This window comes from Lipophrys pholis, assembly GCF_963383615.2.
Source record: "Lipophrys pholis genome assembly, chromosome: 1".
NCBI classification, from domain to species: domain Eukaryota; kingdom Metazoa; phylum Chordata; class Actinopteri; order Blenniiformes; family Blenniidae; genus Lipophrys; species Lipophrys pholis.
In genome coordinates this window covers 7479161-7503502 of record NC_137635.1, presented here as the reverse complement: position 1 = coordinate 7503502, position 24342 = coordinate 7479161, and the positions used below count along the sequence as shown (strand labels likewise).

The following is a 24342-nucleotide window of genomic DNA, read 5'->3' as shown; positions in this document are numbered from 1 at the left end:
TGATTTCACAAGTTATTTCTCTTAAAGGGATAAATTGGAAAAACCTTTGACCTCTGTAGAAGTCTTCCTATGTCCAGCAAACTGTCGTCTGGGCTTTTGATTTTATTTTCAGAGTCATTAAATTATTCAATTAAAACACTAATTGTGAAAAAAGGGTTGTTGTTTGGGTTTTTTTCTCCATCAGTCGGTGCAGTTTAGAAAGGCAGGATCCGATTGAAACGCTGGCGCCGAGTTTGGCCTGGACATCGTGACAGCCGAGTTAATAACTTGACCATGAGGGCTGCTTTAAAAACGAGACGTCGAGCTTCACGTCACCACAGTCAGATGACTTGCTGGTCTTGTGCCAATTATTCAAGAAGGTTCATTAATTAATCACCGTGACACACAAACAACCATCAGGGCCAGAGGCGGACCTGACAAACCGACGGTATCGCATCAACCGGGTACCGGCACACGAGAGACGCTCATTATTCCCCAGAACCTTCAACGTTTGAATCCTCGATGGAGGAAAACCTGACCGCCACACTGTCACGGCTTACAGGAACACTTTAATGTTTTCATCAGTGAATTTCATGCTGCACAACCGGAACGAAAACAAACAAATAGTTGAAATAAAGATCGTTATTTTTTTGTAATTTATTTGTAAATTAGAGGTTGTATTTTCTTCCAAATAGAAAATTAGAACAGTTCATTTTTTTAATCGTGTTATTCCATTGGAATATCTAAAATCTTCATTTTGAATCTTTAAATATCGACGGCATCGTAAACTGATTCGCTGAATTATGAGGATTTATTTAGAACGTCTGTGTTGGGCACATATTTAAAGAACCCGAAACTATCTTTAATATTTGGAAGGATATTTTTGACTGTGAATACAGAATCCTGATGCTCCCGTAAATTATTCCTCTTACAACTTCTGAAGATTTACATTGTATATAATTATATATTACATTAAAATGTTCGACCTTGTTGCAAAACTGTCAATTGTAATGATAAAGGAGAAGGAGACAGAAGATGATGCATACTGCTGATGTGAAGGATTAAGACACTGACCAAATCTATTCATTATATATTAAACTAGACAAAACCTTTTGTATGTTTGCATGTAGATTTAAGCCAGGGGTTCTCAATCCTGGTCCTGGAGGGCCAGTGTCCTGCATGTTTCAGGTTTCTCCCAGTTGCAACACACCTGAATGCAATAAGGCCTCGTTACTTTGGCGTTTTCACAAGCTTGACGATGACATCAACATCAGATGGCGGCGCGCTGAAGCTGGGAGAGCTAGAACGTGCAGGACACCAGCCCTCCAGGACCAGGATTGAGAACCCCTGCTTTGAGGTCTTTCCTGACAGCAGGACTTTTGAAACTCTCTGGTTTTAGTCCCAGGTGTCGATGAAACATTTCACATGACTGGCTGCTCGCGTACAACCCTGAACCCTTTGCACCGGATCGCTGGCTGTCCGCTCTTGCTAAATAATGCAGGTTGGGCTGATTAGGTCGCCCGCAGTGAGTCGCGAATGTAGGATCAACATGCTGGCCGCTGGTTGTGCTGAGCTCAGGCGCCGGGTCTCAGCCCCAAGTGACGCTATGCTGGAGCTTTGGCCGGGTTTGATTATGTAACGTGAAGCAGGCAGAGTGAGTCGGGCTTGGTGTGACTGGGTATCGCACATGTGGAGGAAAAGTGAAGCATCAGGATTAGTGCTGGCCGTAGACACGAGTGGTTTTAAGTGCAGCACCGGTCGTGGACCTGAAGATTAGACTTGCGTCTGTCTTTTGATGGTGGCGATGTCCAACTGTTGTAGTGTAATCGTAGGATTAGACATCAAGGGGTCTTGGATAACTGGGAGCATGTAAGCTTAAACTGCCCTGCAAGTGAGATGCTTGATATACAGTGGCTTGCAAAAATATTCATACCCCTTGAACTTTTCCACATTTTATCACATTACACGCCACAAACATAAATATATTTTATGTGAAAGACCAACACAAAGTGTCACACGATTGTGAAGTACAAAGAAAATTATATACGAGTTAAAAGATTTTCCACAAATAAAAAACTGAAAAGTGTTCAACTCCCTTTTCTCTGAGTGCAACCAATTGCCTTCAGAAGTTGCCTGATGACTGCTGAATGATTGAATGTTGACCTAATGACTAAATAGAGTCCACCTGTGTGTAATCTAATCTCAGTACAAATACAGCTGTTCGGTGACGGCTTCAGAGGTTTGTTATGAGAATATTGGGGAGCAAACAGGACCATGAACTCCGAGGAACACACCAGACATTTCAGAGATAAAGTTGTGGAGAAGTTTAAAGCAGGGTTAGACTATAAAAAAATTTCCCAACCTTTGAACATCTCACGGAGCACTGTTCAATCCATTATCCGGAAATGGAACGAGTATGGCACAACTGCAAACCTACCAAGACACGGCCGTCCACCTAAACTTAAAGGCCAAACAAGGAGAGCACTGACAAGAGAAGCAGCCAAGAGGCCCATGGTGACTCTGGACGGACTGCAGAGATCCACAGCTCAGGTGGGGGAATCTGTCCACAGGACAACAATTGGGCGTGCACTCCACAAATCTGGCCTTTATGGAAGAGTGGCAAGAAGGAAGCCATTGTTTAAAGAAAACCATAAGAAGTCCCGTTTGCAGTTTGCCAGAAACCATGTGGGGGACACAGCAAACATGGGGAAGAAGGTGCTCTGGTCAGATGAGACCAAAATTTAACTTTTTGGCCCTAAATGCAAAACGTTATGTGGCGGAAGCCTACTACTGCACATCACCCTGAACACACCATCCCCACTGTCCAACATGGTGGTGGTAGCATCATGCTCTGGGGCTGCTTCTCTTCAGCAGGGACAGGGAAGTTGGTCAGAGTTGATGGGAAGATGGACGGAGCCAAATACAGGGCAATCTTGGAAGACAACCTGTTGGAGTCTGCAAAAGACTTGAGACCGGGGCGGAGGTTCACCTTCCAGCAGGACAACCATCCTAAACAAAAAGCCAGGGCTACAATGGAACGGTTTAAAACAAAACCTACTCATGTGTTAGAATGGCCCAGTCAAAGTCCAGACCTAAATCCCATCCAGAATCTGTGGCGAGATCTGAAAACCGCCGTTCACAAACGCTCTCCATCTAATGTGACTGAGCTGGAGCTGTTTTGCAAAGAAGAATGGGCAAAAATCTCAGTCTCTAGATGTGCAAAGCTGGTAGCGCCATACCCCAAAAGACTTGCAGCTGTAATTGCAGCAAAAGGTGGTTCCACAAAGTATTGACTCAGGGGCGCTGAATACTTTTGCACGTGGCACTTTGCAGTTTTTTACTTGTGAAAAAAATTTAAAGTCATGTATGATTTTCTTTGTACTTCACAATTGTGTGACACTTTGTGTTGGTCTTTCACATAAAATTCCAATAAAATATATTTATGTTTGTGGTGTGTAATGTGACAAAATGTGGAAAAGTTCAAGGGGTATGAATACTTCTGCAAGCCACTGTATAATCCTAAACCTGTAACACACGAATGCTCCAGTCTAGTGGGACTGCCAGGCTGCTAATAAAAAAAGAAGGTAAAATACAAAATACATGACATGTTCTCATCAGAGCAAAAAGGCTTTATAACCGGTTGTCTGTCTGCTGAAGCTTCTACTGCAACAACACTGGTTCATCAGTCTGCCTTCATGCTTGTGGCATGAAACCCTGGTAATTACCTCGCGGAGGCTGTTGCCACGGAGCCGGCAGGCGAGAGAAAAGAGAAGGAACACTGCAGCCGAGGATCAATCCAGGCATGAGTGCAACGGCACTAATGTTCATTACAAATACTGAAAAGACCGATAAGAACAAAAACCAACAACAGCTGAGTGGTTTGGTTTTTACCAAACATTTTTATGTCACCGAGATGTTGTGTCTAAATTATGCAACAGCCAAAGTGACAATCAAGCTCCCATGGGATCGTCTCTTCTGTGACTCCCGTCGATGAAGCCAGCTGCGCTCTGGACTCACACGTTCGCTCACATGACGTAAACCAAAAAGCATCACACCTACTAAATCTTCTGGAACCAATTAAAGCGCAAGAGATGGGAGGAAGTAGCCAGGCCAGGATCTCGGCCAGCGAGCCCGTAAAGACGAGTTATAATTAATGCAGGAGTGAACTCCCTGTAGCCTGAACTGTTGATGACAGTAAAATGAGGGAAACTGTGTTGAAGCGGCTAAATAAAGCTCCTCAGTGTCAAACCACATGTGGGTCTGCAGAAGTACTCGCAGTTAGTTCCTGTGAGATTATCACTCAATCACAGAATCCCACGTTACTGTAACTCTGCCCGGCCGAGCGATGATTTGATGAGAAAGGTTTATATATCGTCCGTTGATGATTGGAGCGCTTCGGACCAGCAGCGGAGCGTGAAAGATCGTTAGAAAACCAACCAGGATCCAACTCCATCCTCATCAATTCCCCGTTAATCAATACGTGAGTTAAAATGGTAAATGATGGTGCAATTATGATATTTTCCATCAATTCTTTCCACAGTTTGTTTGGTTTAGTTAACTTTACTCTAAATTAGTTTTTAATCCTGCTTCTTATGGCTCCTTGTGTCCAGTAGAAAACCATCAATTCCTCAATTCCTTCTTCTCTGTTCTATGATTTTCCAGCAGATTGTTTGATACGTTAGAGGAAGCATTAGTTGCTTCTTCGTCTTTCAGTAGATTGTGTATTAGTGTGTATCTATAAAGAACTCCAGCCTTCACTGTGGTTAAACAAGTTAACTGAACAGGCTCGTCTCAGTCCCTCCAGCACATCAGTGAAATGACATCATGTTTGTCGTCTACCCGTATTAGTTCATTCTACCTCAATGCTAAGGTGCTGTTGACTGGACACAAAGAACAAGACGCTCCGACTTTCAATCCTACAGTGTGACGGGACCTGATTCAACCACTGAGGCATGTTGTCTAGTCTGTTGCCCAAATGGAAGCGATCCAGCAGTCGAGTCCTGCTGCCCACGCTCGCCGTGGTCAGCGATCAGCTTTGTCTACGTGAACATCAGAAAACAGTCCACATGTAGAGCGTTGTTGTTTTTTCTCCTGTTTCTTTAAAGAACAAAGTCTGCTCTGTCCAGACGGCATCGCCCTGTCACGGAACCTCACCAAGAGGCTGATCGCAGCCGTCTGACCTGGACGGGTCGCCAGTCCTTCACAGGGCGAACAGTGACAGATATGCCCTCGCTGCCACACCAACGCGCAATTTAGAGTCACAGCAATCAAGGTCAATCTCTGATTTCTAGAGTTTGGGAGGAAACTGGACCGCCCAGAAAGAACATGCAAACTCTACACAGTGAAGCATGCAGGCACATATATTCATCAGTGTGAGGCCAGACTGCTAAACCACGCACATTTTGACCATAACATCCAGTCTCAGTATCAACCTCTACTGAACACTGCAGTGTGCCACAATTAGAAAACTTCACTAGAGGAGAAAAGTATGAATAGAATTATTCAGTTGAACTGTTTTGGTTTCAGTCCTGGTGTTCGCTGACTCACTCTCACACGATGACTGGCACTGTAACACTCCTGAAGCTGTTTTTGATTCCGGCCTTTACGCCATTTGGAATTTGAATTTCTACAACATCGCTGAATATTTCCACAATAAACTGCAGCATTACTGACGGAGCTGCGACTTCACACAGGAAAGGAGTAAAGTGAAGCATCAAACATGCTGACACAATAAGTTTCTCATCTTAATCTGGTTACGATAAAGTTCTTCTAGTCCATCGAGTCTGACTCATGAAGCAACGTCGCTGGGCAACCTGAGGGGACAGGAAGAGGCCACTCTCATTTCCTGCCTCTCAACCCGGGGTAATTACCTCTGTGTGCCTTAAGGCACTAAGAGTGTCTTGGAGGAAGAACAAAAACTGTGAAAGACAAAGACTCAGAATGTTGTGAAGGAAAAATGGATTAAAAATCAAACATGAATTGTGAGTACAGCTCAAGCTGTGAGATATTATTTCAATCGCTTCCTTAGAAATGACCCTCCTCTGTATTTCTTATGTGCACATTGATGGTCTATTTACCAGATCCTCCAAATAAATATCAGAAGTGACCTAAACATAACATGAGAATAAAATAATAAATAAATCCAGTATAAAGGTAGCAGCTGTTTTTAGCCCAGCATGGTGCCACCGAGGGGCGTATTTGATGCGAATAAAACCTTCATTCTGAGAGTGAGACAAGCAGATATTCAGGTCTGTAGAAGTGAACCTGAGTGAAAGTATTCACGGAGGTCATTTTGAAAGAGGTAAAACCCAGTGAGCCCAGTTCGCTGGAAAGAGTCCAGAGCTAATAGACACGTTTCAATAACAGTGAAACAGAAGAGTGAGTGACCAAAACCATGTCTGTCCCATCAGTGAAGTCATGAGAACGGATACTGAGAGATTACAATACCTCTGCTCTCCCCAGAGGGACACAAATCTGTTAGCACCCTCTGCTAATGTAGGTCTCTGAGGGAAGGCCAGAGGGACGGGATCTGCTCCCCACCTCATCAGCCCTCCATCCACTGCCTGCTACATCCCACCAGAACAATCCTCTCTGGCTGGCCGGGGTCGGTTTGTCCCAGGACTCAGGCCCGACTCTGGCTGGCCCTGTCTCAGGTGTCACACATAATGGAGGTCTTTGTTGTTGCAGACTCGATACAGGAACTTCATCTGCAGAGCTCCCTGGCTGGTTTTCATATGGAGAACAGTATCCCTTTGAAAATCAAGAAGAATGGAGCTCAAATGTGGGAATAAGACCAACAGAACTCCAACTCATCCTGCTTGAGGAGGTTATTCTATATTAAACTAGAGCTACACTCGGTAGAGCGCAGAGAGCAGAGAGCGTCTCCATGGCAACAGATGCTGATCTATTTTGATCTCCTCCATGAGGTGCCTCTCCCATCTGCTTTGATTGGGAAGAAATTTAGCAGTTTTGGGGGATTTTTTTCAGAATTGGTTAGCCATTAACATCCCAAACTCTAATCGATTGGTTCCTTGGATGATGATAAATCATCCCTGAAGATTTCAATTTGCAAAAAGTTGGTAAAAGACATATTTTATAAACCAATACATAAATACACGCAGACGAAACCACAACCTTCTTGGCCAACGTCATTGGCCATACAACTTTCGTTGGTAAAGGTAATTAAATATACCACTCAAAATAAATGAAGTGTTTGACATCTGTGGATCAGAGTTTTGAAAAAAACAGCTACTTTTTACCCTCAAAATAAAGAACTGCTCCACCATACATTAATATAAAACAAGGAAAATTGTAAAATAATTTTAAAATGTTCGAAAATTCTACATACATAAATTAGAATAATGTTTGTTTCATCTACTTCAGTAGAAAACAAATAAGAATGCCAACAAATTGTTCAGATTCAAGTCAAAATACAAAATTGTTTTACCAAAGCTCTCTGGCGTCGTCCTTAGTTCAATTAACTAATTATTCTTCGCTGCTCGCTCATTTATTGTGTAGTTTTACATCTTTAGGTTCCGCTCAGGTTAAAGTCTTACATTTACCCAAACTTGAGGATGTGCTTGACATGCAGGCTCCAGTTCAGATTTATAATCTGGTGAATGGCGACACCGTGCGTCACAGCCGCGACGCTCCTCTGAACACGAGTGGAATTCAACCAATGAGCGGGCAGAATACTGACACGTAAATACCTCAGCCAATCAGCGCGCACGTCGTTCATCTCAAAATGACGCCTTCTCCGTGAAACTGGAGGATCTGTAAATTAATATATTTTACGATTAAATAAACTCGAGAGTGCAGGTAAGAATACGTTTGTTGAAACGCAGAGTTACTGGTTACTTCTGTCTTCTGTGACGAGTAAATGAAATTAGGCGTGGTAAAAATAAATACCATATTTAATGTAGACGTTAATAAATGGCAGAGGCTAAAGCTAGCTCGAGGCTAACGAGGATCGTAGGTAAATTAGATTTTCCTGTGTGACGAAATGATGAATTATATTGTTTTATCTGAAGTGTTTGCTCGGTGTTGGTAGGATGAAGGTGGTGAATTTGAAGCAGGCCATCCTGCAGGCATGGAAGGAGCGTTGGAGCGACTACCAGTGGGCCATCAACATCAAGAAAAACTTCCCGAAGGGAGCCACATGGGACTACCTCAACCTCGCAGGTTTGTTCTCATTATTTGGCAGTTTTCTTCATGTCAGTTTCGTTGTGCCTCTAAATTCCCTTCTGTTATTTCAGAGGCCCTCATGGAGCAGGCGATGATTGGCCCTTCCCCTAACCCTCTCATCCTGTCCTATCTCAAATATGCCATAAGTTCCCAGGTGAGACAAGAGCAAAGTGATGAGAAACGTTTCACAAAGAGCTGTCGTTATGTTGAAAAATCTGAAGAGTTTCCTCTCTGATCCTAGATGGTGTCTTATTCAAGTGTGCTTACAGCTGTCAGCAAGGTATTTTAATGATTGATAACAAATGCAACTGCTCATTCCTCAATGACAATAACAAGATATTCACAGATCTGTCTTTTCTCATTATAGTTTGATGACTTTTCCCGGGAACTGTGTGTGAAGTCACTGTTGGAAATAATGGACATGTTCTGCCATCGTCTCAGGTGTGTTTACTTGATCCATGCTTATGTAGGATAATGCATCAACATGATACAAATCTAATTAGCTTTACATCTGTATGGCGTAGTGGCTGGCGCTCTCGCTGTCTGGGGTCAAACACTGGCTGGACCTTTCTGTGTGGAGTTTGCATGTTCCTCCCATGTGAGGATGGACTTCCTCCAGTTCCCTCCCACAGTCCAAAAACATGCATGTGAGGTTAATTGGTGACACTAAATTGTCCCTCAGTGTGAACGTGTGTGTGGTTGTCTGTCTCTGTGTGTTTGTCTTGTGATGGACTGGAGACCTGTCCAGAGTGGATCATGCCTTTGCCCATAGTTAGCTGGGATTGGCTCCAGCGCCCTGCCACCCTGCACAGGATGAAGCGGTTTAAAAAGTGGACAGATGGTTTAACAAGCCTTCACTCGCTGCCTCTCGTCTGGTTCAGCTGTCACGGGAAGGCAGAGGAATGCATCGGTCTGTGTCGGGCGCTGCTCGGGGTGGTGGTGTGGCTGCTGCAGGGCTGCGCTTGGTACTGCGAGAAGCTGAGGGAACTGGGACCATTGACCAGCACGGAGGCCAGTCTCAGAGCCTGCCAGGAGCGGTTACACACTCTGATGACCAGCCCCAAGAACAGAGCGCTGGTTCACATTTCACGCCTGGAGGACCAAGGTATTTGGATGGTGGTCGCGGAGCATTTCTCACTCTTTATGGAAAGTTTGGCTCTTGGCTTTAATGAGTTTTCAACCTTTTTATCTTGAAAATGTCACTTTTAATTATATCTCTTTGGACTTAATTCCATTAATAGTAGAGCCCACAAGTAATAGTAATATGGACAACAACAAATATTCCATTTATATAATATTTGGTGTTTCTCGATTAAAAAATAAATGAATAAATTGACACCATTAACCATCACATTGGTAAATAAATTGGAAAAATTTAAGACTCATGATGACATTGTTAAATTGGATTAAGGGCTTATTAAGTGATAAGAAACAATGTGCACTGATGGATGAAATTAACTGTCTATACATACAGTACATATACATTATTTGCATTTGACACAAGTATTTTTTTTTCTGGGGAAAATGCAGTCGCTAAATAAAGTGACTTACAACAGAATTGACAAAATTAAGAACCAAAGGTTTGATTTAAATGTATCAATAAAGTTGAGGTAACATGTGTATTGTTTTGATTTTTAAACATTAAAGTGAAATTAGTGACCAATAAAGTAGAGTGCATGAAAACAAAGTTCCTGGTGTGATGTTGGAGGATAAGATCAATTAGAAACCACATGTAGAAAATCAAAAAGTAGCCTGATGCATTGGAATGACTAGCAACACTTTGCATACTGTGTATTATTGCACATATTCTTCTGACAGCGTTGGTCTTCGTCCTCAGGCTCCTGGAACAATGTGGAACAAGCAGTGCTCAAGCTGACAGACGGCCTCAGCAGTGTACCCAACCAGACGCTCAGGACCAAATTAGAGGAGAGCGTGTCGCTTGTGAAAAGGTGAAGTTCCCCATCTCATGGTCACAGAGAGCAAATTAACTATGTGGTGTCTCTGGCAGGCTTTAGCACTATTCTTTGTTCTTTCCTCAGTATTCCTCTGATGCTGTCTGTGCACTGCGACCCTCCACTTCACGCCTCCTTCCCATCTGTTCATGCCTTCATTATGCTGGAAGGAACCATGAATTTGACTGGAGAGACTCAGCCACTGGTGGAGCAGCTCATGATGATCAAGAGAATGCAGGTGAACATTGTTATAATGGAAACATGTCACATTAGACTGTCTGACTGAGATGGGCAGTGAGGCCTGGTTCTCAATCTGATCAAACAAGAAGAACTTTCATTGAGAACTTCTGTGAGCTGGGTACCCAGGAATGGATATCCACAGTAAAACTTGTTTTACTGGCGTTGATCAGACACTCGAATACTACAATACTACTAGACACGGAAGCTTCATTATGACAGAATTGTTCCGATTTTCTCTGGGATTTCCTTTGTTGATCCTTTCTGAACAAATAATTTAGATATTGAAGGTCTTTGAACTCTCCTGATCTTTCATCAACTTACCCCAGAACAAACTGAGGTCATTTCAGCCCCAAAGGAAAAAGGTTAAAGGTCAGTTCCCATCTTGACTCCATGTCTCTCGGACATCAAATAAAGTCTGAAATCTGGATGTAATTATGGGTTGTACCTACAATTCAACAAGCGCATTACAATAGTAACTGAATCATCTGAAAAATATTTCAAGAAATAAAGGATTTCTGACCGAACAAGAGAAGGCTGGATTATTGTACCGGTGTGTTTCCAGGTCTCAGTAGAAAACGTGTCGGACAGCTGCAGCTCATCCAGTCGTCACCAACACAAAGAGGGTGGAGCTTGTTTCACCTGAGCTTCAGGGTGCTTCTGAATAGTCCCTCCTATCTCCTTTCCTAGTCACTTTTCCTTAACCCTGCGGATGAAGTCACAGGTTAAGGAAAGGTGTTAGGAGGCTTCCTAAAGGAGTTAAGGAAAGGTTTGAGGAGGCTTCCTAAAGGTGTCAGGAGGCTTCCTAAAGGTGTTAGGAGGCTTCCTAAAGGAGTTAGGAAAGGTGTCAGGAGCCTTCCTAAAGGTGTTAGGAGGCTTCCTGAAGGAGTTAGGAGCCTTCCTAAAGGAGTTAGTGAAAGGTGTTAGGAGCCTTCCTAAAGGAGTTAGGAGGCTTCCTGAAGGAGTTAGGAGCCTTCCTAAAGGAGTTAGTGAAAGGTGTCAGGAGCCTTCCTAAAGGTGTTAGGAAGCTTCCTAAAGGAGTTAGGAAAGGTGTCAGGAGGCTTCCTAAAGGAGTTAGTGAAAGGTGTTGGAAGACTAAGGAGTTAAGGAAAAGTTTGACGACACGCCAGATTGACTTGTAGAATATGAAGCCTCCAGTCCTCTGAGGTCCTCAGGAAGAGGTTATCTGTGTTTCAGAGTCAGAAGAAACAAGGTGAAGCAGCTTTAAGTTCCTACCTCCTCATGTGGAACAAACTTCCTGCTGACACTCACTTCTTTTAAATCAGACTTGAAACACTTTGATCTGGTTAGGCTTTCAAATTAAAGATTTTACTTATTTAGTTTCCTTTATCTTAATAAAACTCTTTATTTATTCTCCCTTTAATGCCTTTCTTAATCACATTTTTTATGTCTTCTCTTTATTTCCTTGTAAAGCACTGTGAATTGCCTTTTATCTGAATGGTTCTATAGAAATACATTTGCCTTTTCTTTCCAGTTCAAATCCTCACAGGTAACAGTGGCTGTTGGGTTTTATTTTTCACAAGTGACTCATGTTAATTGTATTTTCTTCCCTAGCAAATCCCCGCTCCTCTATTTGTCCTGGAGATTTGGAAGGCTTGCTTCACTGGCCTCATCGAGTCACCAGAGGGCACAGAAGAGCTGAAATGGACGGCCTTCACCTTCCTGAAGGTGATACTGGGACATGTCCTGACAACATACTTTCATGAGCCTTACTCTTCCACTGGTTGTTTTATACACAATTGATTCTAACTTGAAGATGGAAATCGTCACTGAACTGTTGAAGTATTTGTTATTTAGTCTTTGCTGCATGTTGTTGGTTACTTGATTCTGTAATGTTCTAGTCTAGCAATATCGCCAGTAATCACTGTGAGAAGTGTGTTTAAAGCCTTCAGCAGACTGATGCACAAAACGATTGTCATCCATAGACGTAATCCGCCGCTACGCCTAAAGTTTATAATCTCTGGGTTTCTTTGTCTAAGATTCCTCAAGTCCTGCTCCGACTAAAGAAGTATCCTCAAGGTGACAAAGGACAGGTGAATAAGCAGAATCACAAATGTTTTTAGCTTCGTAGAAGGTAAAACATGGCACAATAAAGCTGTACTTCCTCCTGTATTTTACTATATTTTACAGGACTTCATGGAGGATGTGAATGTGGCCTTTCAGTACTTACTTAAGCTCACACCACTGCTGGACAAAGCAGACCAAAGATGCAAGTACGTGCCTGAAAACTCAATCTGTAGCCGTCTTTACAGCTCGTAATCTCACCCTGGATCAGACAACCAGCTCTGTGACCCTCATGATTATTCTTTTTTTCTTTCCCTCTCCTTCTCTGCATAGTTGTGATTGTCTTGGAATGCTCCTCCAGGAGTGTAATAAACTTGGTCTGCTGTCAGACACCAACACTGCCAACCTCACGTCGAAACGGTATGAGCTTCCATGAGTCAACGATACAAGAGAAAGAACTTGCTGCCCCAGATCCGCCTTTGCTGTTGCTTTAGTTAGAATGTAATTTAAACACCATACTCATACAGTACCATGTTCCATCTCCTTCCCTCCCACCCCCCACCCCCTCCCACCCCCCACCCCACCCTCTTTGCACATTTGATTCAGGACCGAGGACAGGGAGTTCGCCCCAAGGCTAAAAACAGCAGAAAATGCAAACATCCAGCCCAACCCCGGTCTAATCCTGAGAGCTGAACCCACTGTTACCAATATACTGAAGGTACGGCACCTGAACCCTGATCTGAGGGATACATGGTATTACAGGTGCATTACAGTGACACCAAGTTGTGTTTTTGTTCATTAGACGGTGGATGCAGACCATTCCAAGTCTCCAGAAGGTCTTCTCGGGGTTCTGGGACACATGTTGTCTGGGAAAAGTCTGGACCTGCTGCTGGCGGCAGCGGCTGCTACTGGGAAACTCAAATCTTTTGCCCGCAAGTTCATTAAGTGAGAAATTCAAAGTGAAGACAAATACTCCTGTTTTTACTACAGAATGATTTTATATGTAATTAATTGTGTCCTTTCATTCCAGACTCAACGAGTTTCCCAAACACATCACTGGTGAAGGATGTGAGTTCAAATAAAGTGACATGGTTTTCTTTGCTCGCCTACTATTTTCATTTTTAATTCCTAACATTGAGGCTGTTTCCCTCATTTTGCTCAGCTAAGTCTGCGTCTGTTCGAGCCCTGCTCTTCGACATCTCCTTTCTCATGCTCTGCCACGTGGTGCAGACCTACGGTTCCGAGGTTGGTACATTTGAATACTATGATCCTATTTAGTTTATCTTATTTATTTAAATAATTACCATACTGCTCCTGGGCAGAATGCTGATTTGATCTTGAACGATAACATCCCCGAATTGAGTCATTCCATCATTGCTATCTTCTCCAACCTGATGCAATTTTTCCACTGCTCTGTGTTGAAGGTGATCCTGTCCGACCCCAGTCCATCCGGAGAGACGCCCTTCTTCGAAACCTGGCTGCAGACGTGTATGCCAGAGGAGGGCAAGACTCTCAACCCAGACCACCCCTGCTTCAGACCCGAGCCGGGGAAAGTGGAAAGCCTGGTGACGCTGCTGAACAGCTCCCAAGAGATGAAACTGGTGTAAGTTGCAGGCTAATCTCTAATTAGAACTAATCCCCTACCTCCAGCCACAGTAAAGGCTTCCCACAAGTCCATGTGCAGGAATAACAGCTGCCAAAGAAAAGAAAAAAAACTTTTTTATTCTCAGGCCACTTTTTTCATCTTGTATGAGAAGTGACTCGTTGCGTCGCTGTAATGTTTTACTCTCTGACCCCGACCAACACTGCTGTGAATGTGTGTGTTCTTCTGTGACAGTCAGGTGAAATGGCATGAAATCTGCCTCAACACTCCAGCAGCCATCTTGGAGGTGTTGAACGCGTGGGAAAACGGCGTGCTGTCTGTGGAGGTCGTCCAGGTCCGTTTGCCTTCATTGCTTCCGATCGTCTTGTGATTGTAAAAGGACTTCTAAGATTTCCTGACTGTCGGTGCCTCATATGACCCTCATACATTCATTACCAGGAACTTCCCTCACTCCTCGATGTCCATTCACTTAATTTTTTCTAAATTAGTCCTTTGACTCATCTCTCAACTGAGCATGACGTATTCCGGTGAAAATGATGAGTGAACTCTTGCAACAGCACTGACTTCTCTTTTCTTCACTACTCCATTCAAGTTTTTATTTTCTTTATCACGCAATGTGGAAAATGATGCAATTCTCATCACAGCCGTCCTTACTTCCATCATGCTTTGCACTCTTCTGACCACAACCTTCCTTCCCCTTTTCCTGCTCCGGGCATGTCTCTGTGAGAGCAGAAGATTACTGACAACATTAAGGGGAAAGTGTGCAGCATGGCCATCTGTGCCGTGGCCTGGCTGGTGGCCCATGTCAGGATGCTGGGGAGAGACGAGAGGGAGAAACCGCAGACGATGATCCGACAGCTCGTCACGCCGCTGTACGGCGAGAACACTCTGCAGTTCTACAATGAACGGTACAAACAGTAACACACGTCGACACTCACTTCCGCTCACGATTACCTGTGGGTGAGCCTTTTTTTCAACCACCCTGCTTCATCCGCTCCTTCCTGCCTTGACAAACATCAACTATATTGACAGCGTCATCATCATGAGCTCCATCATGGAGCACATGTGCGCCGACGTCTTCCAGCAAACGGGCGCCACCTTGCGGCCCCCCGTGGAGGGCCAGGAGCCTATCCCCTACCGCAATCTGCTGCCAGCCAAGGAGCCCATCCACCAGGCGCTCAGCAAGCAGTTCCAGGTCGTCCTGCGCAAAGGCTGGGTGGACAGCCGAGCTCTGCATCTGTTCGAGAGCCTCCTCAACATGGGGGGAGTCTTCTGGTTCACCAACAATCTGGTGAAGGTATGAGGAGGGGTGGGTGGATACGTCGTTATCATGACGGGTTCAGAATGAATTCCAGCAAACACTCGGAGCATGAAATTCCCAGGAAAGAGTTTCCCACTTAAGCTTTGGCCATCAACAGTCATCGCCAAGACTTTGAGAATTCTGACCACTACACCGCCCAGCTTACTCATGTGTGCATCCTGGAAGTCACAGAGCGCTCTAGATATTTATTGTCTAACATGAGCTGCAGACCAACACTCCCACAACAAGCCTATCAGTGATCAGAGGGTGTATCTTGGTTTAATGGGGCCTGTTTGGTTGTAAATGCTTCATCGCACCATTACGGAAGAGTATTAGGGCCACTGAAGAAAAAAATATTTGGAGGCTAAAAAAACCCAAAAACCTTCATGCACTTCAGAAAAAGTCGAAAATCAAAGTTGAGATTTTTTTTTTCACGTTTGAAAAGAGAGTAGTTTATTTATTTTTTTCCGAAGTCCGTCCATCCACATGTCAGCGTGTGTGACTGCTTCTACAAAATGCATCGCAGGCAGTTTAAAGAAGCGGTGAAAAGATGCTTCAGAACAGAATTTAGCTCAGACACAGTCAGTTATCAGTATTATATAAGTATATATATCAGTATCTGGACTGTAAGAGACAGCAGCCTGCAGCGTTGTTCCGTCGCGGAAATTCGTCAAGTACGAGGGACAAAGACACGGATCTCGGGCTGCTTACAAAATGTGTTCTTATTAATCAAGGAAATCCTGTGTAAAATCACATGTCCATAAGCAGTAAGCAACCCGATATAGTCACAATCAAATGATTTAATGTGATTTCACATCCAGGGGCAAATGATGAGGGATGGATAGACGTCTCTCCGTGGAAGAAAAAAAAAAATCTCGACTTCGATTTTCGACTTTTTCTGAAGTGCATGAAGGTTTTTGTGTTTTTAGCCTCCGACTTTCTTTTTTTTTTTTCCTTCAATGGCCCAACACTCCTCCGTACACCATGAACGAGTTTTCATAAATCTCGTCATTTTAGTTTGAAACAACATCATTCACTGGATACAAACTATCTTTTCTTTTTAATAAATCAATTTATATTATAAGAAACATTTCATTCAGGTACAAAAAAATCTAGTCTTAAAGAGATTAAATGAAACTTCACGAAGACGACGACACACCAAATGTCCAATTTTAAAGCTGATTTATTTTTAGAAAGAGTATCTGAGAAAAAATGTACTTTATTTTTTCGTTTCTTTCAAAGAACATTTTTTTCTAACAGTAACGATACAAAACATTAACAAATGTATAACGGTGTTGAAAACAAGCCCATAAGATATGATCCTGTTTTTATAAATCCAAAATCAAACTGATCAGTGGACCTCAGCTCAAGGTGACTGAAATCGCCTAAAAATCTTCAAGGCAGCGAGTTAAAAGGTTTAATTGAACATGTAAAAAAGTATAAAATCAAAATAAGGGAAGCAAAATTACAAAATTTCTTTGGCGACGTCACATTCCAGTTTCCATATGTGGCACCAGCTTTACATGTTGGAAAGAAGGCAGGAAGAAGTACAGACTTATTTAATCCTACCTCATTACATAGTCATTAGTTCTCTTTTTAGTCAAACCATATTATTTTTTTAACTTCAATATCGTTACACAAATACACCCATACATCTACGGTGACACTTATACAACATTCGGCAATGAATCAATTAATATATGTGACACCATGAACTCCAAGCCCTCATTGCTAAACCCTGCACGTTGCTTCAATCAACTCTTTATATATTGTTTTAAACTAGATTACGTTTGGTAGTTGTTTGAGTTCTACATCTATTTTGTAGTAATAGTTTATGACCCTGCTGGTGAGACAGAAGCTTTATCGGGTGCTTCATGAGACTTTAAACAGTAATTTTCCCCTGAAGTTGTGACCTTCTCCTCTTTCGTGAAACGATTTCTGAAAGTTTCCCGGCACTTTGTTATTCTTTGCTCTATAAAGTATTTGAATGGTTTTAAACTCCACCAGGTCAATGAGTCTGAACGTTTTCCACAGAAAGAGCAGAGGATTGATGTGATCAGGAATGGCAACGATGTGCACGATTCTTATCGCCCTTTTCTCTCGGCTAATTCGTCTCTGTAGTGAATTTCCATCAGTGTGAGTGAAATGTGGTCGAATCAGTGACTCATAAATCAACCAGGGGGTATCAATAATCACAAACGCAGTCATGTGTTTCATACATTGGATGTTTAAGACTCTCAAGGGATGAAAGTGATGCTCCCTGGAGAAAATGGTTCACGTATTCTCCACTCGAGGCGACACCCTGGTTTATAAAGCGTGTCGTCGCAGGAGCTTCTGAAGGAGACCCGGCAGGAGTGGGCCAGTCGGGTGGTGGAGCTGCTGTACAGCATCTTCTGCCTGGACACCCAGCAGATCACCCTCACCCTGCTGGGCACCATCCTGCCCAACCTGCTGACCGACCCGGCGCACTGGCACAGCCTGGCAGACCCGCCGGGCAAGGCGCTGGCCAAGTAAGGCTGCGCTCACACTCGGACGTCTACGGCGCCGCCGATGGCGTTGGTGTTAATTGCGGTGTTGATTGCAGGTTGTCCGTGTGGTGCGCACTCAGCTCGTACTCGTCTCACCACAAAGGCTCGTTCTCGGCGCGCCAGCGCAAACGGCAGAGGGAGGACATTGAGGTACAGACCGTCGTAAAAGGCTCTTATGTTGTTTGTGGCATCTGACCTGACCTGCGCTGTGATTGGCTGCAGGACTACAACAGTCTGTTTCCCCTGGACGACACTCAGCCGTCTAAACTCATGCGGCTGCTGAGCTCCAACGAGGACGAGCCCGTGGCCCTGTCCAGTCCAGGTCAGTTTGATATCGTCTGCGTTTCAGTGTGAATAACATAGCCTGCCACCTCTCAGACGCTCGTCTGTCGGTCTGAGCCGGGGATTAGACGGAGCAGCAGATGGTTTTTAAGAGCAAATAGTCTTTTTGAGAGCCTGGTGGCAGCATGTTGCTTCTTGTACGACCTTTAGATCATAAAGAGAAATTCTAAGAAGCTCGGCTACACAGGCCCGTCTGTTCCACTGCTGTCTTTTGCCCGTCGGCAAGTTTTAACTTGATTCACTTGCAGGTTCCCGATGCGTCGTTCTCATGTGCTCTTTTTGTCCGTCTGTCCACATGACTGAATGAAGTGTGATCAGGTGTTTTTAGCTTTGGGGATTTTAACTGTTTCAGTCTTAGTTTGAGTCATTTGGAAACTGGTCATTTCACACCACAGATATGCATTCATTTACATTTTACTCTATAAATAAATCGAGTTTGACTGAAAAGGGCTCTTTTTTTAGGTTTAATAGTTGTTTGGCAGGTTGTTATAATGTTGGTGAGAATAAAGAATTAGGCCAAGTCATTTCAGGAACCTTCGCATTATGTAAGACGGCAGTGGGAGGAAACGACGTTTGCAACTCTTCAGCAAAACAAAAGACAAACCATCTTCCCCAATTATAATCTGCCTGGTTTTGTCTTCTCCTTTTTTTTATGAGCGTGTGTAAACTGAAAACCAAACGCGTCCCGTCGTGTCGTGTTTGTTCATGCCGTCATGTCATGTGACCTCACAGGAGACCGATCAATGAGCAGCTCGCTGTCGGCTTCTCAGCTCCACACCGTCAACATGAGAGATCCCCTCAACCGCATTCTGGGTGAGCACTTTGTCTTTGACGCACTGATGGAATCACGTCGTGAGCGAATGAGTCACTCAAAGGAAGGTCCAGTCATGTGGGAAAAAAACCACTAGGACACCCTACAAAGTTGTTTTTTTTTCCTCTCTTTACATATTTGGATATTTAACGTCAATGTTAACAATACTGAACAATTTGAATAATAGACAAACAATTCAAACTGAGGAAAACTTTCTGTAAAATGTAAATAATACATCTTCTGGTCAGGAATAAATTAGGACATTAATTCCCACTAAAATAGCCGAAATCACACGCAGGTGTATCACATCAGGTGGTTAGAAGATCGTAACTGAGCATTTAGAAGGAGGGTGGCCTGATTCAAACCTCAGAAACACCACGGTGAGATCCAAAGAGCTTCCTGGGGTCATCACATAGCCCACTCATAACCTCCAACGACGTTCTGAGTGATTTTAGACAGTTCAGCAAACCGTTTCCACAAACACTGTGTCAGTTCAAGAACCACTAATCTGCAGAGTCACTTAATACGGTCCTGATGGTCCTTTGCTGGCTCTTCTTGCTGGTTGCTCTACGGTGTCTGGCTCTGAACGCTATCGGAGCAAACAGTTGTTCCCTCACGGTGAAAGAAAAGAAGGTTAACAACACAGTATAGTTTTTAGTTACTTATATACTGAACTCGGAATTTTAATAATTGAACCATCATTACAAGACAAAGACTCAAACCGCTTTTTATCAAGAGACATTTTCTTATTGAGCAAATCACAAGTCAAGTAATGTTTCTGATCTTTCATGTGACTCCTCCAGGAAATTAGTGGAAAACACCTGATTTAAACTGACGATCACAAATTGAGAGACGAGAAATCAAGAAAAAATGTGCCTGATATTGAGAAATAATTTTTTAATAGGATAAACTCCATAGCTTATCCTAATGATGGATCATTTGCAGTGAACACAGAAAACCCCTGCCAGTAACAGCATCTATTATTAAACTTATGTGTATTTTGTTAATTGCACATCGTCTTTTGGGGGAGCAGAAGTTTATTCTAACAACATTTTAATAAGAAAATGTGAAATATGTGGTAGGTATTTGCTTGGCGATAGCCCTCGTCTTGACTTATGTCCTTCACCAACAGGCCAGGGTTAGAGTTTTCTGTTAACACATTTCTCAGTGAGACTTGATGCGTGGGACTGTTTATTGTCTGGCAGCCTGAACGCCGATGATGGGTCCGGCCTCTGTCAGGAATTGTGTAACACAAACACAAACTGACGAGTCCTTTGCTGTGACAGGAGAGTTTTACTTCCTCAAGAAGAGTGGTACTCAGACATGTTCCGTCTCTGCTGGGAGGACCGGATCTTTTTGACGTTTCCCAACACCACTGTTACAGTCATTTTGGTGATTTGCTCAATTCTCTTGAACTAAATGAAGTTTAGAGAAAAAGAGTTGCTACGAAAGGCAATCCGGAGCTGAGGCTCCATAATATTCGACGTTTGTTTGAGCTTCACGTCGCACTCTTCATCATTTTCAGTTTCCAATCAGATCAGCGAGGAGGAAACATGGGACGCCTGAGGTGATCGTCAGACCCCACTGAACACATGTTGCTCTTCTCTGTCCAGCCAACCTGTTCCTCCTCGTCTCCTCCATCCTGGGCTCCAAGATGGCGGGGCCTCACACGCAGTTTGTGCAGAGCTTCATGGAGGAGTGTGTGGAGTGTCTGGAGCAGGGGAGTCGAGGGAGCATCCTGCAGTTCATGCCCTTCACCATGGTGAGTTATGAGGTGGGAGTGCGTGACAGGCCGCTTGCATCACGGGTTCCAGAGATGTTGATGTCAGTGTTTGTTCTGCGGGTTTCAAACACCCTTTTAAAAAAGGATTGGGTTATTCTGTCAGTCCTGACCTTTGGACCACTTGTCAGAGGTGGAGCTTCTAGCAGAGAGTTTGACCTCTTACATCCAAGCATGGAGGTTTTAGGAGCACCAGTAAAACCTTCACCTCTTCTTCACAACTCCGGCGTATTAAACTTGTAACCACGAGTCTGCCAAAGCTTGAAGCAGCTTGTTTGAAGTACACAAACCTCACAGGAGATTAGAAATGTCAAAGCCAAACAACCGAGAGGACGAGGAGTAAATCTGCAGTTGAAACCGGACCTTCGTTCTGTTTGTAGGCTTGAAGTTTTCAGTTTTTTCAAAACCCGTCTAAAACATCTAATTTATGTCGAATTGACTCAGTCAGGCCTCAGATTTATGAACATAATATTTCCTGCTCTGAACAAGTGGATTTGTGTTTGTTAAAGATAAAACCATGTGTATAAAGACGGTCTCTGAATCTGATAGCGCTTGTACAGTGAACGACTTTGAGTCTTCAGATTCAACTTGAGGAGATCAATATGAAGTATAGGTTTAAATTATTAACTACGGTAAATATATGGAGTCAATAGATCAGTAGCTTCTTAAGGTCTTTATCACTAACCTGCTGAAAAAAAAACCTTAATATGCAAAGATATTTATGGAACTGCAGTTTATTTCTGCAGCCTTTTCTTTCTTTTTTTTTCTTTTTTTTTACTTGTATTAAAGTTTTCAAGCATAATTCTTTAAATTCTTCCTTCAAGGTCTGAAAAATAAACTTTCAATGGAGTGTGACTGTCTCTTGAAGTCTGGTTTACCCGGCCTCTGCTGCAGTGTCAGTGTTTCTTCTGGTTTTGGTGCCTCCAGGTGTCGGAGCTGGTGAAGCTTCCTGCGTTGGCGAAGCCTAAAGTGGTCCTGGCCATCACCGACCTGACGCTGCCGCTGGGCAGGAGAGTCGCTGCCAAGGCCATTTCTGCTCTCTGAGCCGCAGGGCTCCTCTTACCCCAGTGTCAGACGGGGCGGATCTGCCCCCTGAGGGGCAAATAAAACCCTTCTCCAGCTCGCTGCAGCAGCAGTCGGTTGGGGGTCACGAAAACACTTTTACACTTGTTTTTTTAATGTACTTTTTCATACTGTAAATATGTTTTAGGATAAAAGAAAAAAAACTCAATAAAAAGAAAAGTCTTCTTTTGCATGATGAGTTTTATTGATGGCAGTGATCCAGAAGATCACTTTCTAGTTGCGTCCTGGTTTTAGGAGTGACGGTCAGCCTGAGTCAGAGATCACAAGCTTGAACACATGATTGTACCGACGACTCAGAGCCGATCACCTCCTCCTCCAACACTTCCTCTAAACCCCACATCCAACTCGTCTTCACTTTCTCTTTTAGGGTGGAAATTAGTGTCTTCTAACACTCCGATGGTTTCCTTTTTTTATTAAAAGATGATAAAATACTAACATTTACAGTGAGTTTTAAATTAGAATTCTTAAATAAAATGTCAACAAAAGCCAAGCTAAGTAACGTACTGTTATCAAAAATAAATATTCAAAATCTTTAAATAGATGTATAAATAGCAATAGATAAAAAAATAAATATACTTTTAATAAATAGAAACAATAATAGAAAATAGTCAAATGAGTGACATTTTAGACGTGAGCCCAAAGCCAAGGCGGCGTCCTCTGGTCAGCTCTCCGGGTCCGTGTCCTCGTCGCTCCGGTCCAGAATCCGGAGGCAGCGGACGACGTCCTGGCCGAAGCCCTGCAGCTGGACCAGCGCCAGGTGAGCCGCCACCTGGACCTCGTATTCCCCCGGGAGGTGCAGAGCCACCGGGCTGGCGCTGGGCTGCAGGCCCGGCTCTGCCTGGGCCAGCTTCAGCATCTGCAAACACAAAACATCCTGTTGCTGCTGGAGTGGTGAGGAGCGGGTGAGGGTGAGGAGCGGGAGAGAAGCAGGAGGGGTGCGTGGGTGAGAAGCGGCGGGTCGGAGGGCCTCCGGTACCTTGTTGACCTGGAGGGCCAGGTCTCGGATGTCGGCCAGGAGCTCAGTCACTTTGTCTCGGTGCTCCAGCCGAGGAGAGACGGAGCTCAGAGACGCTCGGTGGAGCTGCAGGCCGTCGTACATCTGCCTCAGACTCTGCTCCTGACGGGGAAACCAGCTGCTTATCGTCTCGCTCTATGAAAACACTCCACTGAAGCTTCTTCTGAGGACAAACTTACCAACGTGATGTTTTCTGACACGATCTTGAGTGGAGCAGTGGAGGGGAGGCGGATGGCCGCCGCCATTCTTCCCAGCTTTGCGTTCTCACTGGAGTTGAGTTTGAGCGTCTGCAGGGCGAGGAGCGTGGGAGAAGGTCAGATCAGTTTGCTTTGTCTCAACAAATAGAAATCCTCATGTCGTTCTGCGGTGAGGTTGTTAGAGTGAGAAACCGAGCATGAAGTAAACAGCAGCACTCAAGTACTCACATGTTCCACCACCATGACCTTAAAACAGAGGTCAGTGTAACATAACTGCTCAGTGCAATATTTATTCATCTGTTTGGGGGACAAATACTTTTAAGGGAAGTTGTTGGATGTGTGTCTGCAGATTCACAAGCTCATGTCTGATCTGCCTGCAGTTCCTGCATCAGTGCACACACTTTAGGATTATTTCTAAATGAAGAAAGGCAACCGTGATTATCACTCACTGCTCAGGTTTCATGAAATATAAATGTACTTCATTACTTTGCAAGACATATACAGTTACATATTGTGGTTGACTCACTTTGACATACTTTCATCAGCCTGTTCTTCCTTTTATGGTGACGCACCTTGTTCCTGTCTGGTTAGTAGTGTTTACATGCTCCTCTTCCTGGGAGTCGTCACAGCCACTTACTGCACTGCTCTACCTGAGAAATGAATATAATGGATCCTGGTTGTACCAGAAGAAGCATCCCAAGTCCAGACTGAACTTTATCTCTCACAATTCTAGTATAAAATACACGAACAAGTACTGAAACCTGATCATCCGCATCAATAATGGGAATAAACTGTAGTCTGTAGAGGTTTGGCAGGTCGTTTCCATCAGAGAAAAGATCAAGCAGCTGCACAACCACAATCCGCCTCCTGCGCTGCTGCGGATCAATAAAGAAGTGATGCGCTCATGAATGTGATCAGAAGCAGCAGAGCCTCACCTCGCTGGAGACACAGGACTGGTGCGTGTCCGGGATCGACAGCAGGATCTTGTGCGCCAAGCTGCGGCTCCTCTGCACGACCTCCTGGAAGCGCGGATCCGCAACAAGTGCGCCGCTGCCGCCGCGCGTCGACGGAGGCGCGCCGCGGGCCACCGAGGCCATGTAGCAGGGGAGGACGAGCACTGCGAGCCGGGAGAAATCAGAGCGTGTCAGCGCCGAGACGTCCACACAATCCCCCTCACACATCCAGCACAATGTGGCCGTGTGTGAGGAGGAGGAGGAGGAAGAGGAGGAAGAGGAGGAGGCCAGCAGAACAAAGCGCAGCTCTCCTCCGCAGCTCCGCTTCTCTGTCGCCGCGCCGCAGGACTGCA

General features: G+C 44.1%; 2 protein-coding genes across 3 annotated transcripts; one reads left to right on the top strand and one right to left on the bottom strand.

Moving 5' to 3' along the window:
* The first annotated feature begins 7702 nt into the window (after positions 1-7702).
* On the top strand, positions 7703-21995 carry med24 (mediator complex subunit 24). 2 transcript variants are annotated; one of them, XM_080464684.1, is made up of 26 exons: positions 7703-7797; positions 8030-8160; positions 8235-8317; positions 8405-8443; positions 8531-8604; positions 9045-9268; positions 10001-10112; positions 10203-10353; positions 11928-12041; positions 12353-12406; positions 12504-12586; positions 12711-12797; positions 12996-13095; positions 13180-13322; positions 13408-13445; positions 13540-13622; positions 13802-13980; positions 14215-14314; positions 14713-14888; positions 15013-15277; positions 17609-17790; positions 17865-17958; positions 18031-18130; positions 18883-18963; positions 20575-20723; positions 21669-21995. In XM_080464684.1, the coding sequence occupies exons 2-26, from the start codon at positions 8031-8033 to the stop codon at positions 21783-21785; spliced, it is 2958 nt and encodes a 985-aa protein (XP_080320810.1). In that variant the 5' UTR covers positions 7703-7797; position 8030; the 3' UTR covers positions 21786-21995. The 2 variants fall into 2 exon arrangements, with proteins under 2 accessions (XP_080320810.1, XP_080320811.1); XM_080464685.1 differs by having other exon boundaries at positions 7732-7954.
* On the bottom strand, positions 21994-24312 carry LOC308111745 (uncharacterized protein). The gene is made up of 4 exons (XM_080466757.1): positions 23972-24312; positions 23019-23126; positions 22801-22941; positions 21994-22680 (listed from the first exon to the last, which is right to left on the bottom strand). Exons 1-4 carry the CDS (start codon positions 24215-24217, stop codon positions 22486-22488), a joined length of 690 nt encoding a protein of 229 aa, XP_080322883.1. The 5' UTR covers positions 24218-24312; the 3' UTR covers positions 21994-22485.
* Positions 24313-24342: the final 30 nt, after the last annotated feature.

Excerpts from the sequence above, each read along its gene's own strand:
- med24 (XM_080464684.1), top strand. The coding sequence starts at position 8,031 with ATGAAGGTGGTGAATTTGAAGCAGGCCATCCTGCAGGCATGGAAGGAG. Across the intron at positions 8,605-9,044 it reads ATGTTCTGCCATCGTCTCAG|CTGTCACGGGAAGGCAGAGG; the intron begins GTGTGTTTACTT and ends CGTCTGGTTCAG. Across the intron at positions 12,042-12,352 it reads CGGCCTTCACCTTCCTGAAG|ATTCCTCAAGTCCTGCTCCG; the intron begins GTGATACTGGGA and ends TCTTTGTCTAAG.
- LOC308111745 (XM_080466757.1), bottom strand. The coding sequence starts at position 24,217 with ATGTGTGAGGGGGATTGTGTGGACGTCTCGGCGCTGACACGCTCTGAT. Across the intron at positions 22,942-23,018 it reads TGTCAGAAAACATCACGTTG|GAGCAGAGTCTGAGGCAGAT; the intron begins GTAAGTTTGTCC and ends TTTCCCCGTCAG. Across the intron at positions 22,681-22,800 it reads TGGCCCTCCAGGTCAACAAG|ATGCTGAAGCTGGCCCAGGC; the intron begins GTACCGGAGGCC and ends TTGTGTTTGCAG.